This window comes from Argiope bruennichi, chromosome 5 (assembly GCF_947563725.1).
Source record: "Argiope bruennichi chromosome 5, qqArgBrue1.1, whole genome shotgun sequence".
Lineage (NCBI taxonomy): Eukaryota > Metazoa > Arthropoda > Arachnida > Araneae > Araneidae > Argiope > Argiope bruennichi.
The window spans coordinates 120,176,338-120,200,356 of record NC_079155.1 but is presented as its reverse complement, the minus strand read 5'-3'; the positions used below and the strand labels follow the sequence as shown (position 1 = coordinate 120,200,356).

The 24,019-nt window shown below is 25.1% G+C and overlaps 1 protein-coding gene across 1 annotated transcript in view; it reads left to right on the top strand.

The window, feature by feature from the left end:
* The window catches only part of LOC129968381 (uncharacterized), a 95,219-nt gene that overhangs the window by 20,550 nt on the left and 50,650 nt on the right, over window positions 1–24,019 (top strand). Inside the window, exons 16-19 of the mRNA XM_056082237.1 lie at window positions 7,508–7,722; window positions 8,663–8,944; window positions 10,835–10,951; window positions 12,071–12,229. Of these exons, the coding sequence (XP_055938212.1) occupies window positions 7,508–7,722; window positions 8,663–8,944; window positions 10,835–10,951; window positions 12,071–12,229 (773 nt within the window). The remainder of the gene's footprint in view (window positions 1–7,507; window positions 7,723–8,662; window positions 8,945–10,834; window positions 10,952–12,070; window positions 12,230–24,019) is intronic.

Sequence of the window (24,019 nt, the reverse complement as noted above, 5' to 3'; positions counted from 1 at the left end):
GGGGTATGGGATAGAAAATATTCTTTCAATAAGCAAATAATTAATTTAGAGATGTGTTTTTAGTTTAAGATTTACTTAATGGGAAAAAAGAATACTTATTCCATCACACATTCTTTGCTAAAAATTATAAAACACTATATGTAAAATATTGCTGTAATATATTTTTTAAAATATCAATAAAAATGTTCGTGTTAACATTAGATTGAACTATAAATTTAGAGCAGATTTCAGAAATTAACACTCATCTTTCTTTTTTTAAAACAATATCTCTAAAATTTATTGCTTTCTAATCGCCAATACACACAAAAAAAATTTGAAATTTTGATGATATTTATATACATTTTACTCTACGATTAAAATATATTTGGTGAAAATCACAGTTCACAATTCTTAAATAATAATTTTATCTCTGTATGGTTGACAAATTTTTCTATCATATCTTGCCAAGTTTTGAAAAAGTAAAATGATTATTTGATGATTATGTAACAATTTATAGCTCCAAAAATATATTATTATTTTAGAGAAACATTTTATTTAATGAAATCTTTATTCATTTATAAGTTTATTGAAAATACTTTTCTGAAGAATAACAATCAATGAACGCTGAAGAAAAGTGATGAAAGTTGTTGAAACCGAGACTTCTGAAAAATTTTAGTTTCCGTTATCCTTAAAATAAAAAAAATGCCTTGGTATTTTCGGATTAATTTTTTTTTTTTTGCATGCCTCAAGGATATTTTTACAAAGGAAAATAGATATCAAATGTAATATCAATAAATGATATTAATGTGCTATGAAATTACTTGCTAAATTTTAACGAAATAGTAAGATTAAAATGGTTTTCATATCTACTTTTATAAATTATTTATATTGGAAAAAATTCTCCAAAGTATGTGCTGCTGAAATTTTCTGTATCAGAAATTTTTACAATGGAAACTCCGTTTTGAAATTTGGAGCAAGATTTTAGGAGGGTACAATTTAAACAAAGTTTGCAGCATTGAAAATTGTTAAAATTTTAATTCGATATTTATATTTATAAGAGAAACTTTTAATCGTGTTATTTTCCTCCACATTTAAAAAAAATAATATCTTAGGAAGCATGTAAATTTTTTTTTTACATATTTACTAACAGAATCCGTAATAATAAAAAAAGAAGTTATCTCCTTTTAAACATCGCACAATATTGTGAATAATGATGACTGCTTTTCTACTTTGTCATTCACCGTCACCCAACAAACGCATGGAGTTGTCATGGCAACCCTTCGGAGAGTAGTGGAGTTGCAGGGTAGCAAAGCGGGAACCCCACTTGGGGAGCAGGAATTGAAAAATCAATATCTTTTCATTCGGCATGGTTACAGTCAAAATTAAGAGATAAATTGTTAATATTGTGACACATTTGATTGTTTAATATCTTATAAATTAAACTGATACAAATTAGTTTAACGTTGAAATATTTAGACAATTTTTAGATCCAAATCGATTTAAAGTTCCGAAGTTATCAATCGATATCTTTCAAGCTGATATTACTTATTTTTTTCATCGATATATCGTTTGGTTGATCATGCATCTTTACTGTTACAGTTGAATGGCATGAAAATTTTAAAATCAATTATTTTTTAAGTAATTCTGAAATGGTAAAAAATATATATAAAGAACGACATGCTACTGTTGATTTAATTTGCATCAATATTCAAAAATGTTTTAGCTGAAATTCGATTGCATTTTCGTTCATCCTTTGTTCTTGTATATCGATTAGGAATTTTTTTCCATAAAATGCAAGGATAAATAAAGAGCAGAGAATCGAAAAAATAAAAAATATCCAAAATGACGTTGTTATTGAGAGAAACAACAAAAAATAATTAACATAGTGCAGTATTTTATTTTTAATAACATTATTTATTAGATTCAGGAAAATAATTATTGACATAATGGTATTTCAGAAAGTATAATTAATTAATATCTAAATAATATTATAATTAATAGCACTTTATTATTATTATTTATTATAATTTATTTTAATTTAATAATTTATATTTAATTACAATTTACAAAGCTAATAATCGATATTCTCCAATGCTTATTTTGAACTTTTCATATCGATGCCACATTCATAATATGCCATTACGGTTACAGTAGAAATAATAGAAAAGTCTAGATGAAGATATTAATATTATAAATATATTGCGTGGAATTTTTTTGTAATTATATATGAAAACAAAAAAGAGAAATTTTGAAATTTAAATTTTTTTATTATCTTTATATATTAAAAATAAGTTGTCTTTTATTTCTGTAAAATCTTATTCGAAATTTTAGAAACATTTACAGTGCAAGGAAAGGAATAGCTCATATTATTTCTTAAATAAAAACGATTTCTAAAATATATATTAAAATAAAATTAAACTGTTGAGATTCTACTCAAAATCTGGCAAGAGACAGTGCTGCCCTCTATGAAAATCGATAGCTCCCTACTCCCCAAAGCAGATAGCCGATAATGTATGAATCCTTGAGTACTTTGCTCCTCCCTCTCTCCACATAATGAAACGAACGCGCGAAAACCAGGCTGCACCCACACTTATTTTCCAATTCAGTGAAATAGAGTAATTACTAAATTATACTTGAAATAAGATGAGGTTTTATTTCCAGTTAACCGTTTAAAGGGCCATTTTTTTCTAGTCATATTATGTTAAAATATTTTTAAGCTTGAAATTAGAATAAGAAAAGGGAATCATTTAGCTTATTAGATAAATTTAATTTGATTAATTAATTAATTTGTTTAATTAATAATTAAGTAACAAATCAAGACACATCATTTTGTCTGAGATAAAGAGCTGAAGCGTCTAAGTTTCTGACTTACTAAAAAAATTTGTCAGAACTTATGCCAACCTACATAATTTCATACAAAGATTGATAAATTTGATGGGAAGTTTACTACCCACGGCCTTAGAAAGGGTTAAGCAGATTTAAAGAGACAAATGTATTTAAAGTCCTTTGGTATCCTTTTGAAGGAAATGTGTTGAATAATTCATTAGAATATTCTGGAAATTAAAAGTAATATGGGCAGAAAAGGCATACATTAAATTTCTTTAATCTTAAAATGCAAAAAAATATTATTTCAGAATGGAAAAAAAAACTAACTAAAAACAGAAATAAGAACTATAGAAACTTTTCCAATTAAATATGGAATAATAATAAAATAGATAATGATTTCAATAATTTAAGTTAATCACCAAATGATTATTATTCGAAATTGACGCTTAATATAAAATCAGTGGAATATTTAATGTGTATATCTGGAACTTAATGTATAAAGTTTTTATTGTAGAAGAATAAATACTTCAAAGTATATTACTTCAAAAATTGCTTTATAACAAATATTTCTAAATATTTTGATAAAGATATAATTTGATTATGAGAAAATTTATAAAAAGAAAGATTTTAAATATTCATTTTTTTAACATCTTTATATAAAGGAAAAGCAATTGTGACAAAATAAGTGAATAAATAAATATTATACATTTGGATGGAATTTGTCAAATTCCGATTATTTTTTCTTTCTAATAAGGAAAGAAAAAAAAATAGAAGACGGAAAAATTTTATAATTAAGAAAGTATAAAAAATAACCGATTTATTAAAAATCATAGTTTTCTTTTCTTTTTAATATTATAGCAATTAAATTGAAGGTATTATTTATAATTAAGTAAAATCCTTGCATAAACTTACGCATAGTGTATATTTGTAAAGGTATAATTTTCAAATCAACTTTTTCACAAGTATTGATTTGGAACTAAAATCAAATATTTATTTATCAATAGATAAAATAAGAAAAAAATTTGAAGCAATTAACATTTTATTTATTAATTTAAAAAAACAGTTAAAAAAGAATATTTTTGAAAGATATTCGCCAAGACATGAGTACCTTCGTTCAGAATGTTGATTTTTGAAGCAGATTTTGTTAATGATTGTAAGCATTTTTCAAATAATTACACTGCTCTGCAAGGATTTTATTGCCAATCCAATAATTAGAGGGCAATTTCCTTATACTGATTCCAAATTTGGCATTGCTTTTGTAAGATTCGCTGTAATTTTCGAAATAAAAATGAAATTTGATTAGAAGTTTGAAGGTAACATCAAATCACAGTGAAATTCAATGTAAGTCACTAATGTAATTAAATCAACGCAATAAATCAATTCAGTTCTAGCGAGTAATTAACATATAATTTAGAAGATATGTAAATCCAGAAATCATAAGAAATCTGTGTCAAATGTAAAGTAAAGAACAAAATTTTCCCCAAGAAGATTAATAAATGAAATAAAGAAATATATTTCCCCAAATCAAAAAAGATTTAATAGTGTACTTGCTGATGTAGCAGCAATCTTATAAATCTGAAAACTAAATGTGGTTGCTGAATTAATGCATGGGAAAGTATATCTTATAAAAAATATTACTTAATCAGGGATTCCTCGAAATCATTTAACATTTTAAAGCTCATTCTAAATTCTACAGCAAAGAGTGTCCTGGCATACCAGCAGCGTGTCTTCCCCGAGATTTGGGCCGTAAGTCACAACAGAAAAGAGTAATAGCAAAGACTGATTACTGTTAGCATTAAAACGTATTTTTAATTTCAGGTGAAACTCTTTATAAAAATGCTTCAAATCTTCAAATCATATTCCCATTCTATTTTGCAAAATTTCTCGAGAAATGGATATGGAAGAAATATATGACTCTTGATGGCAAATTAAGAATTCATAGGCTTTCCTAAGAAATTAGTAAAATAGATATATAAGATAATTTATTTAGGGATTTCGACTGGGATACCCGATCAAAGATTTTCTGAACAAAGAATGAACAGTGGAATAATGCTTTTGAAACTTCTCTCGGAGATGGACTAAGCTTCATCGATTCATGTGACCATCAAGAGTATTTATTTAATATGAAATAAAAATCGTGACAATGTCTGTGGCTGGTGGAATGATTCATTGATTTTTACCTATCATTAATGGGACGCGAACAGTTGGTTGACAAAGGCAGCTAGAATGATTTAAATGCAGGTACATGCAGTTATATGTGAAAATAAGTGCTTTTTCTACATAGTCTAGTAAGAAAAGGATTCGTTCATCATATAAAAACCATTAACTAAATTGATATTTAATTAGAAATTTTCAATTTTATAAGAAAAATTATGCGCTGTATATGCTAGTTTCATTAGTTAATCAAGCTATGATGAAATCAGGAATTTCAGAAATAGCAATTGCTATACTGGTATTATTGAAAGCAAATTCAGTTAAATTGTTCCGAAACTATATATAGAAATACATATAAAAGTCATTATAGCTCAATTTATGAAGAAATCAGTAAAAATTAGAATATTAAATTTATAAGCTATTTTATAATATTTTATATGATCGAAATGTAGAATACTGCTAATAATAAAGATGAACGTGTGTGTGTGTGTGTGTTGGAGTTCTACAGACTAGGCCGTTTGACATATAGCTACCACATTTGGCATATTTATACTTTGGAGAATAAAAATGTGCTCCTAGGAGAAATTTTAAAAAAATTAATTAAAATTTTCGGTATTTTGAATGGTTTGGTATTTTGTCGAAAATAATTTGCATAAAAATGAATTTTACATTTTAAAATTTAATAAATGTAAAAAATTTTGTGAATTTGGGAAATTTTTTAAAAATCATTTTTATTTCCAACAATATATTTGTTTCCCAGAAATTCAAACCGTTTTCAGGATTTAATCGTTTTATTTCCTCCATTACTGAAAGCTAAGAAAAGATAGACTCTGATTAATATCTATGTAGTTTAGAAGATAAATAAAAAAGTAAAGCTACAGTACTATGTAATTAAGAAGATATATTAAACATATATTTATTTTTTAATAACGTTATGGTGTTAAAGGATTGTTTCTAATAAAAAGCTTCATATGTTAGTTAAAATATTAAGAAGATCCCAGATTATTTTTAGAGAAATTTATTTTTTGGTGCTTGAATAATAATAATAATGTAATAAACTATAATACTATTGTATTATAAATAAAATAAAATTATTGAAATAAACCAATTAATTTAATTTTAATTTCAATAAATTAATTAATTTGTAAATTTTTAATTATGCAATATTTCTAATTGCGTCTATTGAATCGCTATATAACCATTAAGCATTCAAGTTTTTTGTGAGAAATTTTATTTCAATCAAAACAGTGGTAGATTTTCTATTTTTTACATCGTCTTTATGTCGCATTTTATTCTGCTTTCTACAGATTTCTTTATGATTTTAATCATTGTCTACTATCAAAATGCCTCATTTTGGACAATGTTTTTGGTTTTTAAAAATGAAAAAATGCGACTTTAAAGTTAAAAATCTTTTGAGTTCAGCCACTTTATCTCTATATAAAGAAGAAGATGTAATCTGAACCACCCTTTATGAATTTAGAATGAATGTTAGGCAAAAATTTGCAAAAGTCAAGATAAGAAAATTGAGTAATCATTGACAGTAATAAAAATGAATGCTCTAAATTGCAGGATTCAGAATTGTGAAAAAAATGCTATTTTGCGAAACAAAATAGCATGGACTAGAAAATTTGTTTATATGATTCGCAAATAAATTAGCAAGCATGAGGTAGAATATTCTATGTAAAGTGCTAACAAATTTATTGCATATGTTAAGTAGAATGCTGTCAAAATAATAAAAGCAATGTATTGTAGAATGTATTCATGTATTGCAGAAAGGAACCGATTACGGCTGAGGCTTAAATGTGTAAAAATATGTTACACTGTCTTTTGCATTTAGATAACATATTTTATGATTAATTCGTCCTTTCTCTCCACAAAGGATGATATTAAAAGATAGAAATGACTTTTGCGAGTGTTTTTGAGCTAAAAATTTTTTAAAATTAATGTTTGATGCTCTATTTACAATGAAAAGTTTACATTAATGATTATTGGAAATTTAGTTTGTGGGCTTATTAGTTTAGTTAATATTAGTGGACTATAAATAGTAGATACTGTAAAGACTTTAATTTATCATCTTTTAAAATTTTATATTTACTTTTACTTTTATTTTATTTACTTTTTTTACTTATAAATTTTCAAAGCAGTAAACGACAACAACAACAAAAAAATTGAGTTCAAACTTATTTACAAAATTTTATATTTATTTCTGTACATTTCATAAAATAAAACAATTTGTCCTTTATTTTAATATTTTTAAGAGATCATTCATTTTCTATAATTTAAAAATTATTTTATTCTTTAATGTATTAATGAGCTCAGGAATAATATGTATTCATGACATTTAGCTTAAAAATGATCAATAATGGATAATTTTTCATTTAAATTTGGATTATTAGTGGATAGATTTTCATTTTCTTCAGAAAATAGTTGATTATTTGAACTTTTCACAAATAAAACAAATTCAATCCTAGTTTAATTCGTAGCTTTGCCGATACGCGGCGTCTCTAACAGATGAGTAATACACGGCTTTTAAAGATGACGCCGACAGTTGCAACATAAACAACTTTATCCATGCAATCGCACATATTGAGAAAAGTAATAAAATTGATTTCTACACAAAATCACTAAAACTTTTGAAAAAAAATTCTTATCTCAAAATAATGATTTTAAAGCAACGTTTCATGGATATAGAGGAAAAAGTTTGGATAATTATTTGCTCTTTATTTTTTTACCGTAGCTTCATAGTTGATGCTAATACACAAGGTAAGTGTATATGTTTCTAGTTTTTATTACTATATTTAAATAGTAAATGTTTTATTGACCATTCTTAACTTTTTACTTCTCACGATAGTTTCCAACTAGAAAATTAAGAGATATTATTTGCTATTAATGATTCAACAAATTATTGCATTCACTTTTTAAAATTGCGTTTTAAACGGTTTTCTATGAACAGATAGAAAGCTTAAAATTAAATAAAGATTAAAATTTTAGATTAAATTTGATATTTTAGAAAAAAGCACTGCTAAGTATCTTTATGAAACATATATGCTCTACTGTTTTCTTTAAATGTATTACCATTAGAAAATAATTATTTCCAATATTTAAACTATTTCTTCCCAAACGTAAACAATGCGAAAAATATTGAATCAAAATTATTTAAAGAAATTATATAATATGTTATGTTATATTAAATATGAAATTTACTCTACGCTATAAAGAATGACGCGATTTTTATTACGTTTTATTGATTCAAAAAGTGCATATAAATTATATAAATTATAACGAACATTTTAATGAATTTAAATACATTCATTACATTTATATCGAACAATTATATCGAAGTAATTAATGAATTATTTTTAAAAAGAATTCTTAATTTTAGTATTTAAATGAAACATTAAATAATAATAACGTGTGATTATTTATTTAATATTTTAAACACCTTAATTTTTTATTAAATACATCCTTAAAGCAGTTGCAAATTAATAATATGCCATGGCAAATATAGTATATATCAATCATAAAAATTGATGAAACATTTTTCAGGGATTTCAAACCGTTTGTAGCATTATTAACAATTTCTTTATAAATCTATGATAACATTTATTTTCTTTCTGTTTTATTTTATTTTCGTATCAAGTTCATATCTGCAATTATTTTTATATGTTTCTACATAATATACTTGTATTATATATATTTTTAGACGCTCCGAAAATTCAAAAATTCTTGTTTCCCGAGAAATTAGAAGTAAATGAAAAAGTTGGTGCTGCTTGCTTGTTGAGGTCGGGAAAACCTCCATATACTTTTCGTTGGCTGAAAGATGGTAAAGAATTAGTTTCTCAAAATGGAGTGATAATACAAACAGGAGAAATGTTGTCCAGCCTTCTGATAGACCCTATTACATATTCATCAGCTGGCAATTATACTTGCATCGTGAAGAATGCTGTTGGGATGGATTCTTATTCATCCATTCTCACAGTTACAGGTGGGAAATATTTCAATATTTTAATTTCATAAATATTATTCATACTAAGAAATCGTTCTTAATATGAATAAGTATTTTTCTTTACATAGACAAATTAAGACTATTAAATAAAATATTAATACAATTTTGACATGTATTAAATAAATCTTTGTTGTAAATTATATAGAACAATTAAGAAATTAAAAAAAAATAATTTCAGAAATTTTGAAAAAATTACTCAGTTTTAAGTGAAAGGGCTTCTTTTTATAGTAAAAATATATCATTCTAATCTTTATGCGTTGACTTGTTACATAATAATGAACATTTGTAAGAATTTTAAAATCACTTATACATAATCTCTTATACACTGTGGGGAGGAACTTAGATATAAAGATGAGAAACTGATGCATGAATAAGCAAGGTTTCGGTTCTCTTATGAGTAAAATAATATATGCTCTTCTGGAATCTTAGCTCATGGTAAGTCTTATCTCTATATGAGAGGTCGGATCGCCATGGTATCACTAATATACGTTAATCACAGAGTCAGAAATAATGCTAATTGGGGAGACTTGATTATTCAGTACACTACAGACTCCAAAGCAGGGCGGTAAATTCTTTATAACTTCAATTTAATGCATGAATATTATAATATTTATAAACTGAATATTATCTGTAAATTGTCTGATAGGAAATGCATGATGCATAACACATTCGAAATGCCCTACAGAACAGATAATACAGGTAATATTGGATACAGGATTATCCAATTTAGTATTTAGCTACTTCTTGGATAGCAGGCACTCGCTAAGAAAGGAGTTTCCAAAATTTTAATTAGATTTTTTAATTAAATTTTTGAGATATTACTGGTTTTCCTCAATAGCTTCTGTTAAAATTACTGCACAAAATTCGCTTTCAAAAAAATATTAACTTTTTAGTGAAATTCATAAATTTTCGGAACAGTTTTTCGATTAAATTTTTAAAAATACTTTAAGCATATTTTATTACAATATTTTTCAATATTTTAAGTTATATTGCTTTTTAATTCAGTATATTTGCAAACATGGTAACTATTGAATCCTTTGTCTGTTGAATGTGTGTTAGTTACTTAATTACTCACATTCGCACTCAACGATATAAAATTCCTTTTTTGTGCTACAATTAGGCGAAAATTGTTAAATATAATAATAACATAAATCTAAAATATTATAATGCTATAGTAGTTCAAGTAGAGGTAGATTTGATTTTTCTTCTGATGGTCGAAGTTCCTTAATTATTAATTTTTTTTCAAATTTTTTTAAATTGTATTCTTATTTATGAAACATTTTTAAGACTAATTTTTAAAAATCTACTTTATATTTTTGAGGCATACATGATAGTTTCACATTTTGGAACTTTAAAATAAACTGTTTAAAAAAAATAACCATTGGACTTCACACTTTTTATACAAATTATTTTATTATTATAAGCTTTTATATTTTAATTAATTAACAATTGAAGGAAAATGTATGGTGTTAAGTCATTTTAAATATTAAAGGTGATTATTAAAACAGTTGATATTAATCCTTGTTATAGTTTTCAGTTTTATTTTTAAATTTAGATAATTTTGGACTAAATAAGATAAATATTTTGCTTTCGCAACCCGATATTTATTTAGTAAATATAAAATATAGTTATATAAAACTATCTATTGTCTATAAATTATTATTCTATCTTGAAATTTTTAATTCCTTTTAGTAATATTTCTTTATAATCTCGCAAGAATTGTGATTAAAATAAGCAAAAGCAACAAATGTAGGTAATTTTTTTAATTAAATAATACATAATAACTTATAAAAAAGCTCCTTTTCTAGAAAAAAATATTTAACAAAATATCATAAAGCTGAAAATAACCCGTGGAATTTTTATTTATAGCTTCACCAACATGGAAAGAAGAACCACACGATGAAGAAGCAATCGTTGGTGATAAAGTTTCAGTTAAATGTTCAGCTAGTGGCTATCCTAGTCCAAAAATAGAATGGTTAAAGAAAGGTATTTTGCATTTTCAATAAAATTATTTAAAAATAAGGATTTATTTTTAGCTAATATAAGACATTGTCATGGCGCAATTTCAAACTGCTTAATTTTCATTATTGTAATAAATGTAAATATGTAGAAAATTAAATTTGCAAATTAAAATTAAAATTATTAATTAACAGTTCCAAATATATCGAACAGTAACTAAAAATTTAAAGGAGACACTTAAAATAAGATAAACTTTTAACAAAGTTTGATTATTTGTTATTATTTTTCAAGTAAGTATGCTCACAATCAATACAATATTAATACAATACAGACTGAATAACAGTTAATGAGTGCAATTCTTTCTATTCATTGCAAATACAAACGCATTTGTTAGGAAATTAATATTTAGCCATCAAAATGATGAATCATCAAATATCTATTATTAAATTACTAAAGAATGAAAAAATCATAAATTAACAATTTTTTTTTTATTTTTTTTAAATTTTTCATTTCAAAACTTATTCGTAAAATTTAAATTAGAGAATTCAATTAAATTCCATTTCAAAAAATACTTTAAATGTAATTACTAGATGCTTAATCTATAAATTTTAGCTTTTTTTTTCTTATAACTGTCACATACAATAACTTGTACCACTTTTTCTTCATGTTAAAGGCAATATAATTTGCTATTATCGATATAAAATTCCGTACTCCCGAATGAGAAGTATATTATTGTTATAAGAACGCATAACCTCCGGCACTAACTAAACCCAATATCATATTTAATGTCTTTTATAACAATTGCAAAGAATTTCATATATTTCATTGAGTGGAAAACACATAGCGAAATACATTTGAAATTTCTTTAATACTTGGTGAAAAATTAAATCTGCCTTTTAAATCTAAAAATTTTTCTTTAATTTTTTGCAAAGATTTTTAAAAAAAATAATTACAACCCATCAAAGCGCTTTTTCAAATATCATAAGGAAAATAAATTCTACAAGAATATATAAAATTACAGTAGGCTTTTTTCTTATTTCAAAAAATCAAATTCATTCTATTTTACCATTTAAACATTGGTTTTTTCTTCTACTTTCTTGCCTTATTTTTTTATAATAGCTCATAATGCATTCTTATTCCATTTAGATGATGTCACTTATTTCCTTTGGAAGGGCCATTCTGACTTGCTGAATAGAACCTTGATCTTTAATCCTATCAATACGGATGATGATGGTGAATATATATGTAGAGCGAACAACGGGGTAGGCGAAGTGTTAGAGAAAAAAATTACTATCGTAGTTCATGGTAATATATTATTATTGATTTAATGTTGTGTATAATTATTTTTATCATAGATCTAAATTAACATTCTAATTGTTTCAATTTCCACTGATAGTAAATAAAATCATCCAGTTTTCTTGAACGTGTTTATATTGATTATTTAACTGAAAATAAACATATTTTTTTCAAATGGGTATTCTTTGTTTTATATGTAATGACTAAACTATTCTTTATTAGAACTTTTTTAAATTTTCAAATGAAAGATGTCCACTGTTTCAAAGATTTTCTTATATTTTTGTTTATCTAATATGTGATGCAAAATTTTTGTTCATGATAACCACTGAAGTAAAATTCAACGAAATTTTTTTAAAGAATATCTAATGCTTATTAATATAAATACTTGGGATAAAATTATAGAATGAAGATCTTCATTATTAAGAATATTGGATTAAAATTTCATATTTCTGAATATGTAAAATATATAAAACTTTTCCCAATATATATCACTCATGGATAAACAATACAAAGCACATTTCCAACTCCGATTAGATTTCACTTGTAACAAATCATTTTAAAATTTCCTTAGGTTACAAATTTTAAAAGATTGAATATTCTTACTTTTGAATTTATTATTTAGTTCATTTAAGTTTGAATAAAATAAAAATATTTTTTAAGTTTCTAGTTTCATAAACTGCCTACATGTGGCGCTAGAAGTTCGTTTATATGTCATAACTGCGTTTTGGCATCACTGTTTACAAAACTTAGAAAGAGTGTCTATATATATAGTAGGAGAGGTATGCATTGAAAGAATTAATGGTTCGTTGTTTTGAAATAGAAATTTTGTTTCTCTCAAAATATTTTCATCCCAGCAAAAATTAATGTCAGCTATGTCCACTGTAAATCATCATCGGTGAAGCGATTATTGTCAGCGTCCTGTGTTGATAGAGAATAAAAGCGTTTAAGAGCAGTTCAGAGTTCAGCCATGATCTTCAGTATATATGTTTTATATATCTTGAGATCGACACTTTCTTATGCTGTTGCTGTTCCAGTCGATGGTAAGTTAATAATTCAAAATATCTTTATTTTTTGTCATTTGAAATAATTTTATGATTTACTATTTTAATTTAACAAAACTATATGCTTCAAGTAATTTTAGATTACGTATAAGAATTACACTCATGTTCTTATCCGCATAAATATTTCAATTTTTAAAATATTTCTTTTAAATAAATATTAAAAATATTTTGGCCCTAAAATAATTTTTAAGATAAATTATTTTGTTATAAAATTTATTGTATAATTTTCCTTTAATGAAAACTAAATTAGAAGTAAAATTATATTTCTGAAAATATATTTAAGAAATATGAGCATAGATAAATACAAAAAATGTCTTAAGTTATTAATGCTTTTATATCTAGTAGTGAGAGTGAATTATCATTATTATAAGAAAATAAAATTTCTAAGTAATCAAACTATTAGTCAGTGAATTCGTAGTGAAGCTGATACTATTTAATCAATAAATAAATAAATTGTAAGTTTTTAAAAATTATTTGTGAAAAGTCATTTACTTGTTTTTTGAAAAGGTATTGAAAGAAAAGTTTAAATTTACAGTTTTACATTTATTTAACTGTTCATTTCTAACCAAATATTTTTGAAATAACATTCTATGTTCTTTTTTGAATTTTGAATCAGCAATCGTTTTCTAACGGATGAAAGTTTCTAATGGATTTAACTACGTTTATGATTTCAATTCAATTGTCAAATTACATTTATTGTAATATCAATTTTGGAGCACATAATTCTATTTAAAAGATATTATTAAGAATTTCTTATCCTAAAACAAATCATAAAATTAGTAAAGATCCATATCTGCATCAGCATTCACTACAGTAATAAACAATTCAAATAGTGGAACAGCAAATGAGAATATAAAATAAATAATAATATTTTGTTCATAAATAATATTGTTTAGTATTACTTTCTGAAAATTGAGGAGGAAAAGATTAAATTGCAATAAAGGATAAAATTATTTGTTTCAGATCCGCCAAAAATACAATCTGTTCAAATTCCTCAAATTATGGAAATTGGAGAAAAAATCATTATTCCTTGTTTAGTGAGCAGAGGTTCCCCACCTTTTAAATTTGAATGGTTAAAGAATTCAGTTGCACTGAGGAGTGGAGAAAATATTCAAATTGAAGAAACAAGAGATTCGTCGAGACTCACTATTAGTCCTGTAAATGAAAAATCTTCAGGAAATTATACATGCATCGTCCATTCAAAGCATGGATCTGCAAGGTATACTACAATGATGAGTGTAAAAGGTATGGACTAATACCAATTTTTAAAGTAACTTTGTTAAATAAGATATAAAAATTGTGGAAAGTCTCAAAACATCTTTAATAGATAGATGTTTATTTGTGTTTATCTAAACATTTCAGAATATGTTGGAACAAACTGAAGAAGTAATTATTTCTTTAATCTCAGGTTTTAACAAATGCAAATTATACTTTGCTTAGTTGAAAAATGAAACGTTATTGTATTTAATAAAATTTGAAAGTGGCGAGAATAATAAGATCATTTTCTGTAAAAGAAAATAGTTATAAATAGTTAATAATTATAAAAAATTGTAAACTGTTAAAGCATTATTTTTCGTCATAAGGTCATAATTTAAATTGGCAATTGAACGTTAATTAATATTTTTTGTTAGCATACAGCCAACTGATTTTAGTATGAAATAGCATAGAATTTGTTCTTGCTATGAAATATTTTTTAAAAAAAATGCTTCAATTTTCTGATAACCAAGTTAAAAGTAGTTTTTGACTTCTAAAAAAAATTTTCAAAAACTTTTTTTCTGAAATTCTTTTAATTTGTTTGTCAATTTTTAAACCAAAACAATAAAATGAAATCGTGTAAGGAAGAAAAATAATCATGTAGGAAGGAAAGTTATAAAATACATAAATATCACCTTCATAATTTCTGTCCCTTGAAATATAAAAATAATTTATTGAAACATTTAAATTCCTAATATTTTCTTCCAGTAACAAATTTTTGTGCCTTTTTAAATGTGTATATCGTCAAACATCTTTTCAATAAACTCTTCCAGCTCCTCCTATCTGGATTTTAGAGCCTAAAGATGTTGAAATTACAGAGGGAGAGACCGCTGTTCTCCAATGTGCTGCTGATGGTTCTCCATTTCCTCAAATAACGTGGAAACGTTTAGGTGAAAATTTATTAATAATTTCGAAACACATAAAAAAAATTTTTAAATATTAATTCAAAATATTTAATTTCAATATTCTTGTTAAAAGATCGTTTACTGAGTATGTTTAAGTTATTCAATAATTCCATTAAATAAGAAAAATAGTTCCAAATGAAGAACACAATTATTAATGTTTATGGGAATTTATAGAAATTATTATATGTTTTTTTCATCAGAGCAGTTAATTAAATGTAGAGCGCCATAAAATATTTTTTAAATAAATGTAAAAAGCCTCTGTTATGTAAGAACAATAACAGATGTGTTTTTAGAATTTTTTTTAGTTAACGTTTTTTCTTTGTTTCTTAGATAAAGAAGAAACTTTTGTAAATTTCAAAAGAATGAAGGACTCTGGGTACAATGGATCCATTTCATTTACACCAGTAAATAAATCTTACGAAGGTTCTTATGTCTGTGAAGCTAACAATAATGTTGGATCTCCCTTGAAGAAGATTGTGTCGCTTATCGTACATGGTAGGAAAAATTAATAAATAAAAATGTGAAATTAACAAAGGTTCTTATAACCTAATTTGCAAATAAAATAATAATTTGTCTCTTACGCATTAAAAGCTTATGTTTATTTATCCTGAATTATTTTTTTGATATTGCACTGTTTTCTTTTTTTGTTTTCGCCTACTTGTAAACGAAATTTATAATTCAATACATGATTTTTTTTAAAAAAAAATTTGTGTATAAGTTTCAAATGAAAAGTTGAAAGAATAGTTTAAAAGCACACTTGTTCAGTTTAAGATATAAAATTCAAGCTAAAAATGTATGTGTATACATTCTATATATTTGGATTATCCATGTGTGAAAAATAGGAAGAAATATAAAATTCTTTTCATTTTTAATGAATGTTTTAAACTAAAATTGTAGAATTAATAATACACGAGTTCTAAAGTTTTTATTCTAAGGGCAAAATTCTCCTCGATATTTAATTAAATTGGTTGAAAGATTGTACACAAAACTTAGCAGAAATAAAATTAAAATAAAAAAAATAAAAAACCCACAAATAATGTCTTTGAACTAGAAATAATTTATTATATGCACATAATATACAACTTGCATAAATGTAATGTACATTAAGTTTTATATAATGTACATAATTCATAATTGAAGTGCTGTGTATTGAAATTATACATGTGATACAAGATTAATTACATTATATAAAACAATTTATCTAATATCAATGTATTTGGGATAAATGTTAATATCATAAGTATATATTATATTCTTTTCTATGAATTTGCTTGCTTTTATACTTGAGAATTATCCGGAATTACCAACATGCAATTGAGTATTTAAGAAATCAATATGTAAGGTATCTTCTTTATCACTGTTCAATATTTTCATTTACTTAAGAACTTCTATCATAATACTAAACGAGTTTCGTTTAACCATGTTCTTCACTAAATGATTTGACATTCAAAGTTTCGATAAATAATATACGGGAATTAAAAACTGTATGAACCATTCTATTTGCATTTACAGATGTCTTCAGAGAGCTTTAAAATTCTACTGCGAAATTAAAATATGACTTGTTCCCAACAATGTGTTTATTGCTATCTATTTCTTTATACCATATTCAAATTTCCAGTCTATTGTTAAACTGGGATTATTTTCAGCAGCTAAGTACTTAAAAAAAAAATTAATCTTTTCTTCATATAATGCAGCATTTCAAGCATATGCACGGATTTCTGCTTGGCATTTATGACATATTTTCTTGTTTAAATCAAGATTATCTGTAATAAACTTATTCACGAGTTCTACTTCTCGAAGGAAAAAAAATCGATGTTTTTTCGCTTTGAGATTTATATATCGTCAGTAGGAGAAATGATGCACAAACAAAATCTTTCTGCATCGAATACAACAATTGGAAAAATAATCTTATTCATTACACAGAATAGGTAATATTACATACGGTTATGATGATAACATTCACTAAAGTGATCAAAAGTTTCAAATTCATTGGAATCGCTTCATTTTTCTTCTCTCCGACTGAAAAGACTGGTCCTAAATTTGAATTAAATGTCTCATATTGTTACATCAGTAGAAAACTCAAACTGAAAAAAAAATTAAAGTTTATTTCTGAATAATTCCATATCTAAAGTTTCACTATACATAGAATGAATACCGTTATACTGATACTACCAGTGTCGATGAAGCAGCCTGACGGCAAAATAGTGAAAGTATTCACAAAATACATTATTTCTCTTATTTTATCTTTTTCTGGTTTTTAAAAACGTTTTGCAAATTATTAACTAATTCAAATTTTATAAACTTATTTGTTCTTTATTTGTCAAAGTCCCGACAGCCGTACACATTTCGGGATTAAATTTCAGAAAATCTGGTTTGCGTAATCTGACTTTGCGTAAATTATTCGATTTCAGATCATTTTTCTTTATTTTCTGCACAAAATGTCAGCTATATTTAAATGCTACATATATGTCATTCTTGCAAATAAACCGAATTGCTTTTGAAGCGAAATGAATTGACAGCTATTGTAAACGCTTAATTATTGTAAACTCACTTCAAAACTGGAAATGAGTGTATATTCTGAATAATGCAAAAATTTGAAATAAATGAAATATGGTTATTTTTCTGAAGTAATTTCAATTGAATTCTTTAATAATAATAAAATGCCACACAAGCATACTGCAAATATAATGGAAAAAAAATAATTTATTGAATGATGAATGAATTTATTTATATTTTTTAGTTATTTATGCCGATTTTAACTAACTACTAACTGCTACTATAACTACTATACTAACTACTAACGACAAACTGTTGAAACAAATAAAAACATAAGTGAATGCATTTGGATGTAGTATATGGTCGACAATGGTAAAAGAAAACATTCAAAGGATTGCGTTAAAGAGTAAGAACCTGTATTAATAAACCGCACAAAACTGTAATAATTGCATATAAAAATGATTTGTTTTTAAAAATACTTATGACTCGCAGTTTCAACAATGAAATTACTGTCGGTTTGATATCATTTAAAATATCCGTGAAGAACCTGAATCAATTTCTTTAGTTTTGAAATCAGTTTAATACCTTCAATAATTAAATGTACAGCTCCTGCCTTTTTTCCGAGTATTCAGCAGTATTAAAAAGTTTGTTAATAAAACTGCAGTTTTGTATTATATCTCTCAAAAACAATATCCCATTCATAGTATATGTACTTTAATGTGACATTTGTGAGATTCTAATAATATTTTTCATTGATGTGGAAAATTATAATTTACGCAATACCTAGAAGGAAGTTTTTCTTACATCTGAAATTGCAAACGGGATTTAAGAAATGTAGCATTTTATTTATTCTGTGATATTCTATTAATAAATCGTTCTACATTTCTTTCTTCTTCTTTGATTTTTGAGTCATTTGTATTTTTAAATTGAACTGTATAGTTTTGATGTGGGTGCGTGAATTTTATATAATGAATATCATAAAATCAAATGAGAACAACGGTATTTAAATTATCTCAGAACACTAGCAATATATTTCACGGAAGATTTATTTTCGATGAAATATTCATTGAAATGTGAATGAAACAGAATTTCAGAAAATTTATGGAAGAAGATTTCATTTTTCTTATTGGGAAAACTCATCTCAATCACATTTTGCTTTTTTTAATTTGACATAAATTAAACTATTTTTTATTTCAATAGTACACTATTTCTATTTTTATTCTTTGTATTTTCAACAGTATGTTTATTGCCGTAAAAATGCACATAGAGAATTTGAATTGATAGTAAGTTTTGCATAAAGAGTGTCTTTTGAAGCCTATTCATCAAATGTCTTTCTGGTTTTTGAATGCAGAACGCATCAATGTAACAATAAAAATACTTCAAATTGACGGCTATTTATTACTTTGCAGTTTTCAATAAATGAATACTCATTTAAATAAAATACATTATTCGATTATTAGCTATACTACTTTTTGTACATGATCAATTCTAGTTAAATTCATTTCAGAAATTTCTTAATCATACAGAAAACATAAAAATATCAAAAACTAAAAGCACGGATGTTTAAAAAATTGTCATGGAAATTATATCTTTTAAATTATATTTCGCATTTGCACCAATATGTGGCGCTACTAACACATTGTTGTCACTCTACTCCAAAATGACGCTCTATATCTCAAAGTTTTGATTCTTGTAGTTCTGTGTATGGAATAAAACCACCTTTAGGATACACATTTAAGAACTGAAATGCTCGAAAATTGTGTATGTATTCACTATTTTCTGATTTGTATTTCAAAATATAGTTGATTAATACCATATTCTCTCTGCCAAGCATTTAAACAATGGAAATATACGCCATTCGGAAAACGTTTTTCAGTATTCTCCTATTAGCGTGCAGCATTTTGTTTATTAGTACAGCTTTTGCCGAAGGTAAGTTGGATTTTTTTATTTGTTTAACAATGATTTAGATATTTTAATTTTTACTTTTATGCAACTTTTTGTGAGTTTTAAAATATAATAAGAGTTTTTCTTACAACTATAAGTACCGTTAATGAATCTATAAACGTATTAATGTTTTTATTACTTAAGTTTCTTGATTATAAAAAGACAAGAAACTGTAAAGAAAGATATAAATGATTTATATAAAGACTAAGTGATAATATATATGTTGTATGCAATGAATAACATCATAAATTCATAATACTAATTATGCATGTAAATATTTAACATAATTAGGAATATAGCAAAGTATAGAAAATATGTGAACTTCTGAATTCTCTAGTATTTTAATAGATGATCACAGAAAATAACTATTCGAATCTGAATATGATGATACTATGTTTTAGAATTTCCGAAAATTCAGCCATTTCAATTTCCGCAACATCTACAAATTGGATACAAGACAAGCATCATGTGCACAGTGATGCAAGGTGAAACTCCTTTATCGTTTGTGTGGTACAAGAACGGACGTATTTTGAAAGAAACAAGAACTATACATATTGAATCCAATGAGAAACTTTCTACTTTGAGTCTGGATCCAATTGAAGAAATGTCTATTGGAAATTACACTTGTGTAGTAAGCAATCTCCATGGAAAGGATAATCATACTGCTTTTCTTTCGGTGAGAGGTAAAGATTTCTTTATTTTTCTGTATTTAGATCTTTCAAAAGATTTTTTTTATTAAATTGTTAGGAATGAAAACGAAACACGCTAAAATAGTTTGCTCCACTTTACTATTTAAAATTTAATTTTTGCCAAGATTTTTTTAAAAATATTTGTCAAAATTTTATATTTTGAAATTTTTTGATAAATATTTTCCAAAATTGAGAATGGGTATAGAAGATTGTGAAGAGTTCTGCATTAATAATGTGAGATAATTTGTTAATTTATTACTAGTTTGTTCAATTTGCTTACGGTATCGCTATATAATTTGAATTGAAATATTTTTCAAATTCCATGTTGTATTTATCTATATCTTATATTTTATTAATATATTTGTAAATTACATTTGCCAGTTTATAGTATTGTATAAATAATTGTTTTTAATATAAATTTGTCAAATTGTTTCCAAACAGAGTTAATAAGATATATACAAGTTTTTCAAAACATTAGACTGGACTATTAATCGTATTATGAACATGTCGTTTGGAGTTTAAATGATTTGATTAGAATTTAAAATCCTTTTATTTCTTTTTTGCTAAAAAAGAAATTATTAATTATGCTCACTAATGTGACATAAAGGTTTTGCCTCGCTTCTTTGGGTTTAAAAAATTGTGAAAGATAAATTAATAAAAATAGAATTCAATAATGAAACACACAAGTGATAAAATGTAAATATAAATATTTTAATAAAAATATATCATCCAGTATATTAACATTTAGAAGGTTTTTACATAAATTCAAACTTTTTTACAGCTCCTCCATCATGGATTAGAGAGCCTGAAAATACTGAGAGTATTGAGGGAGAAAATGTAAATATTTACTGTTTTGCTACAGGATCTCCGTTTCCTAATATCCGTATCTGGAAACTGGGTATGAATGAAGTTTTAGATAATAAAAATGCTAAAGTAAATACATTAAATTTCCAAAAATATTTTTAGAGCTTGATTTAAGCCATTACTTTGCAAATTAATTTTGATTTTGTTTTCATACTACATTATATCTTCACTCTCTTTTTAATTTCATCTTTAGTCATCCGTAGCTTATTAATTGTATTAGATTATTTATACCTAAAATGAATCCATGTAATTTAATGTTATTGAATTTTTCCGAAATTATAAAATGCATTAGTTTAAAAATCTACATAATTTTTAAGAAATTCATATATTCTTTTCATTAAGAAAGCAATTAAGATTTTGAAGATACATACGAATATTGTGAAAATTTCATGCTTCCTTTTATTTTTAGTTTTCATAGTTTAATTGTCACCTATAAACTAATTTGGAAGGTGGCAATATTAAAAATTGCAATAAATACTTGTAAAAGCAAAACTATTCACGAATAGCAATCAAGCTTAATTTAGGAATTTTGAAAATACAGATATCTCTATTGATTTTTTTTAAATAAAAGCTACAGAATAATTTTTATTTTACATTAAGATATCTGAAGATATCTGATAGATTTAAGATATCTGATAGATTTAAGATTTTGAAATATCTGATAGATTTAAATTCATCACTTATTAAAAAGGATTCAAGTAGGTATAAAAACTGAATTGAAACCTATTATTGACTATGTTATTTGCTTACAATAATGTGTTATTTTACAATTTTTTATGCTTTGTCTTAGAAAAAATGAAGCATACCAATACTTATCTTTAATATTGATGTTTCAGATGATGTTCAGAAAATGAAATATTTTCCAAGCAAAATAAATGGATCATTGAATTTCAAATTCGTACAAAAGTCTAATGAAGGAAAATACTCTTGTGAAGCTGATAATGGAGTTGGAAGCCCTTTAAAAAAGACAATTTCTCTGATTGTGCATGGTAAAATAATTTGTGAAATGTTTTCTCTATACAAACATGTTCAATAATTTTAAGGCAATATTCGATTCTGAGTTTTTTATGCGGACTTGCATTTTACTGAAGTTATTTTATATAGAATGCATATATATGCATATATTATACTTTCATGGTTTGCAAAGACAAGAATATGAATATAAAGATAAAAAAATTATTTATTGCTATTTCTATAACCAAATAAAATATTATATATTTAAGTAAACAAATATATACCTATTCATTGAACTTTGATTCCTATTTTCTCCAGAACGTGGCGCTGGTGGCACGTTTACGTAGTCGTTATAGCGTTCTGTTTTCGAACTCTTGTATACATTTCTAGGTTGAAGTATCTCTTGTATACATTTCAAGTATTCGAACTCTTGTATACATTTCAAGTATTCGCAAAAGTCATGTGTTGAATTACATATAAGCGAGTTAATGAAATGAAAGTTGTTCGTTATTACATTTATATATTGTATACTTTTCTTTGTGATATGGAGTTCCGTAGAAATGGACATCGTTCTTTTCAAACATTACTCATTCTTCTGATTTGGTGTAACTCAGCTCTGTCACCGGATGCTCAGGGTGAGTGTGTTTTTACTATTAATATTTTAATTGAAATAAGATATGTTTATAAATGCGATTGAATTCAATAATATATATTGTTATTAACTCAGTAAACATTAAGCACTTTCAAATTATCTATCCTATTTTAGATTTCAAACAGTTTCACTATCTGTTTATTGAATTATCTATTAGAATTATTCCTTTATAAATCCTGTATAATCAATTTATGATGATGCAAATAGCATTATTTCTTTCTAATGATGAGTAGACTTATCATTTCCAATAATATCTTAAACACGTTTCTTTTTATTACGTTTTGAATTCTGAATATATATTCAATGTAACTATTTGTCGATTGTTGTTTGAAATTTATATATAAAAATATATTCTTATCTCTCATCAATATACATGTACAGATATATCTTTACTTTTTACAGAAATCCCCAAAATACAGCCATTCCAATTTCCATCACAAATAAAAAGAGGAGATACAGCAAGTGTCATGTGCGCTTTAATAAGAGGAAGTCAGCCAGTGAAATTCACCTGGAAGAAAGATGGAAAGTCAATAGAAAACAAGAGACCAATAAATATTATTTCTAATGAAGGACTTTCTAATTTAATTATTAAATCAGTTGACGAAACTTCTGTCGGAAATTATACATGCATCGCGAGCAGTTCAGTTGGAAGTGACAATTTCACTGCACAGCTCAAAGTGAAAGGTAAGTCTTATTGCAATTGTTTATTATAATTTTTATACATAATTATGCTTTATAAAATTATAGATAAAATTTATCTCATAATGTATCGCCTTCCAAGTTGAAAAAACAGCAAGCATAAAAGAAGAAAGGAAATAAATTTTAGAGCTTTTAATTCTTTGTATCTATCCATCTAAAAGAAAAAGACGAATAGTATTTGTTGTAATTTTAGTTTATTTAATCCTATAAAGGAATTAGATGCAGCTAATATTTCATTTAAATCTTAAAAATGCTATGTGTATTTAATTATTTCAGACATG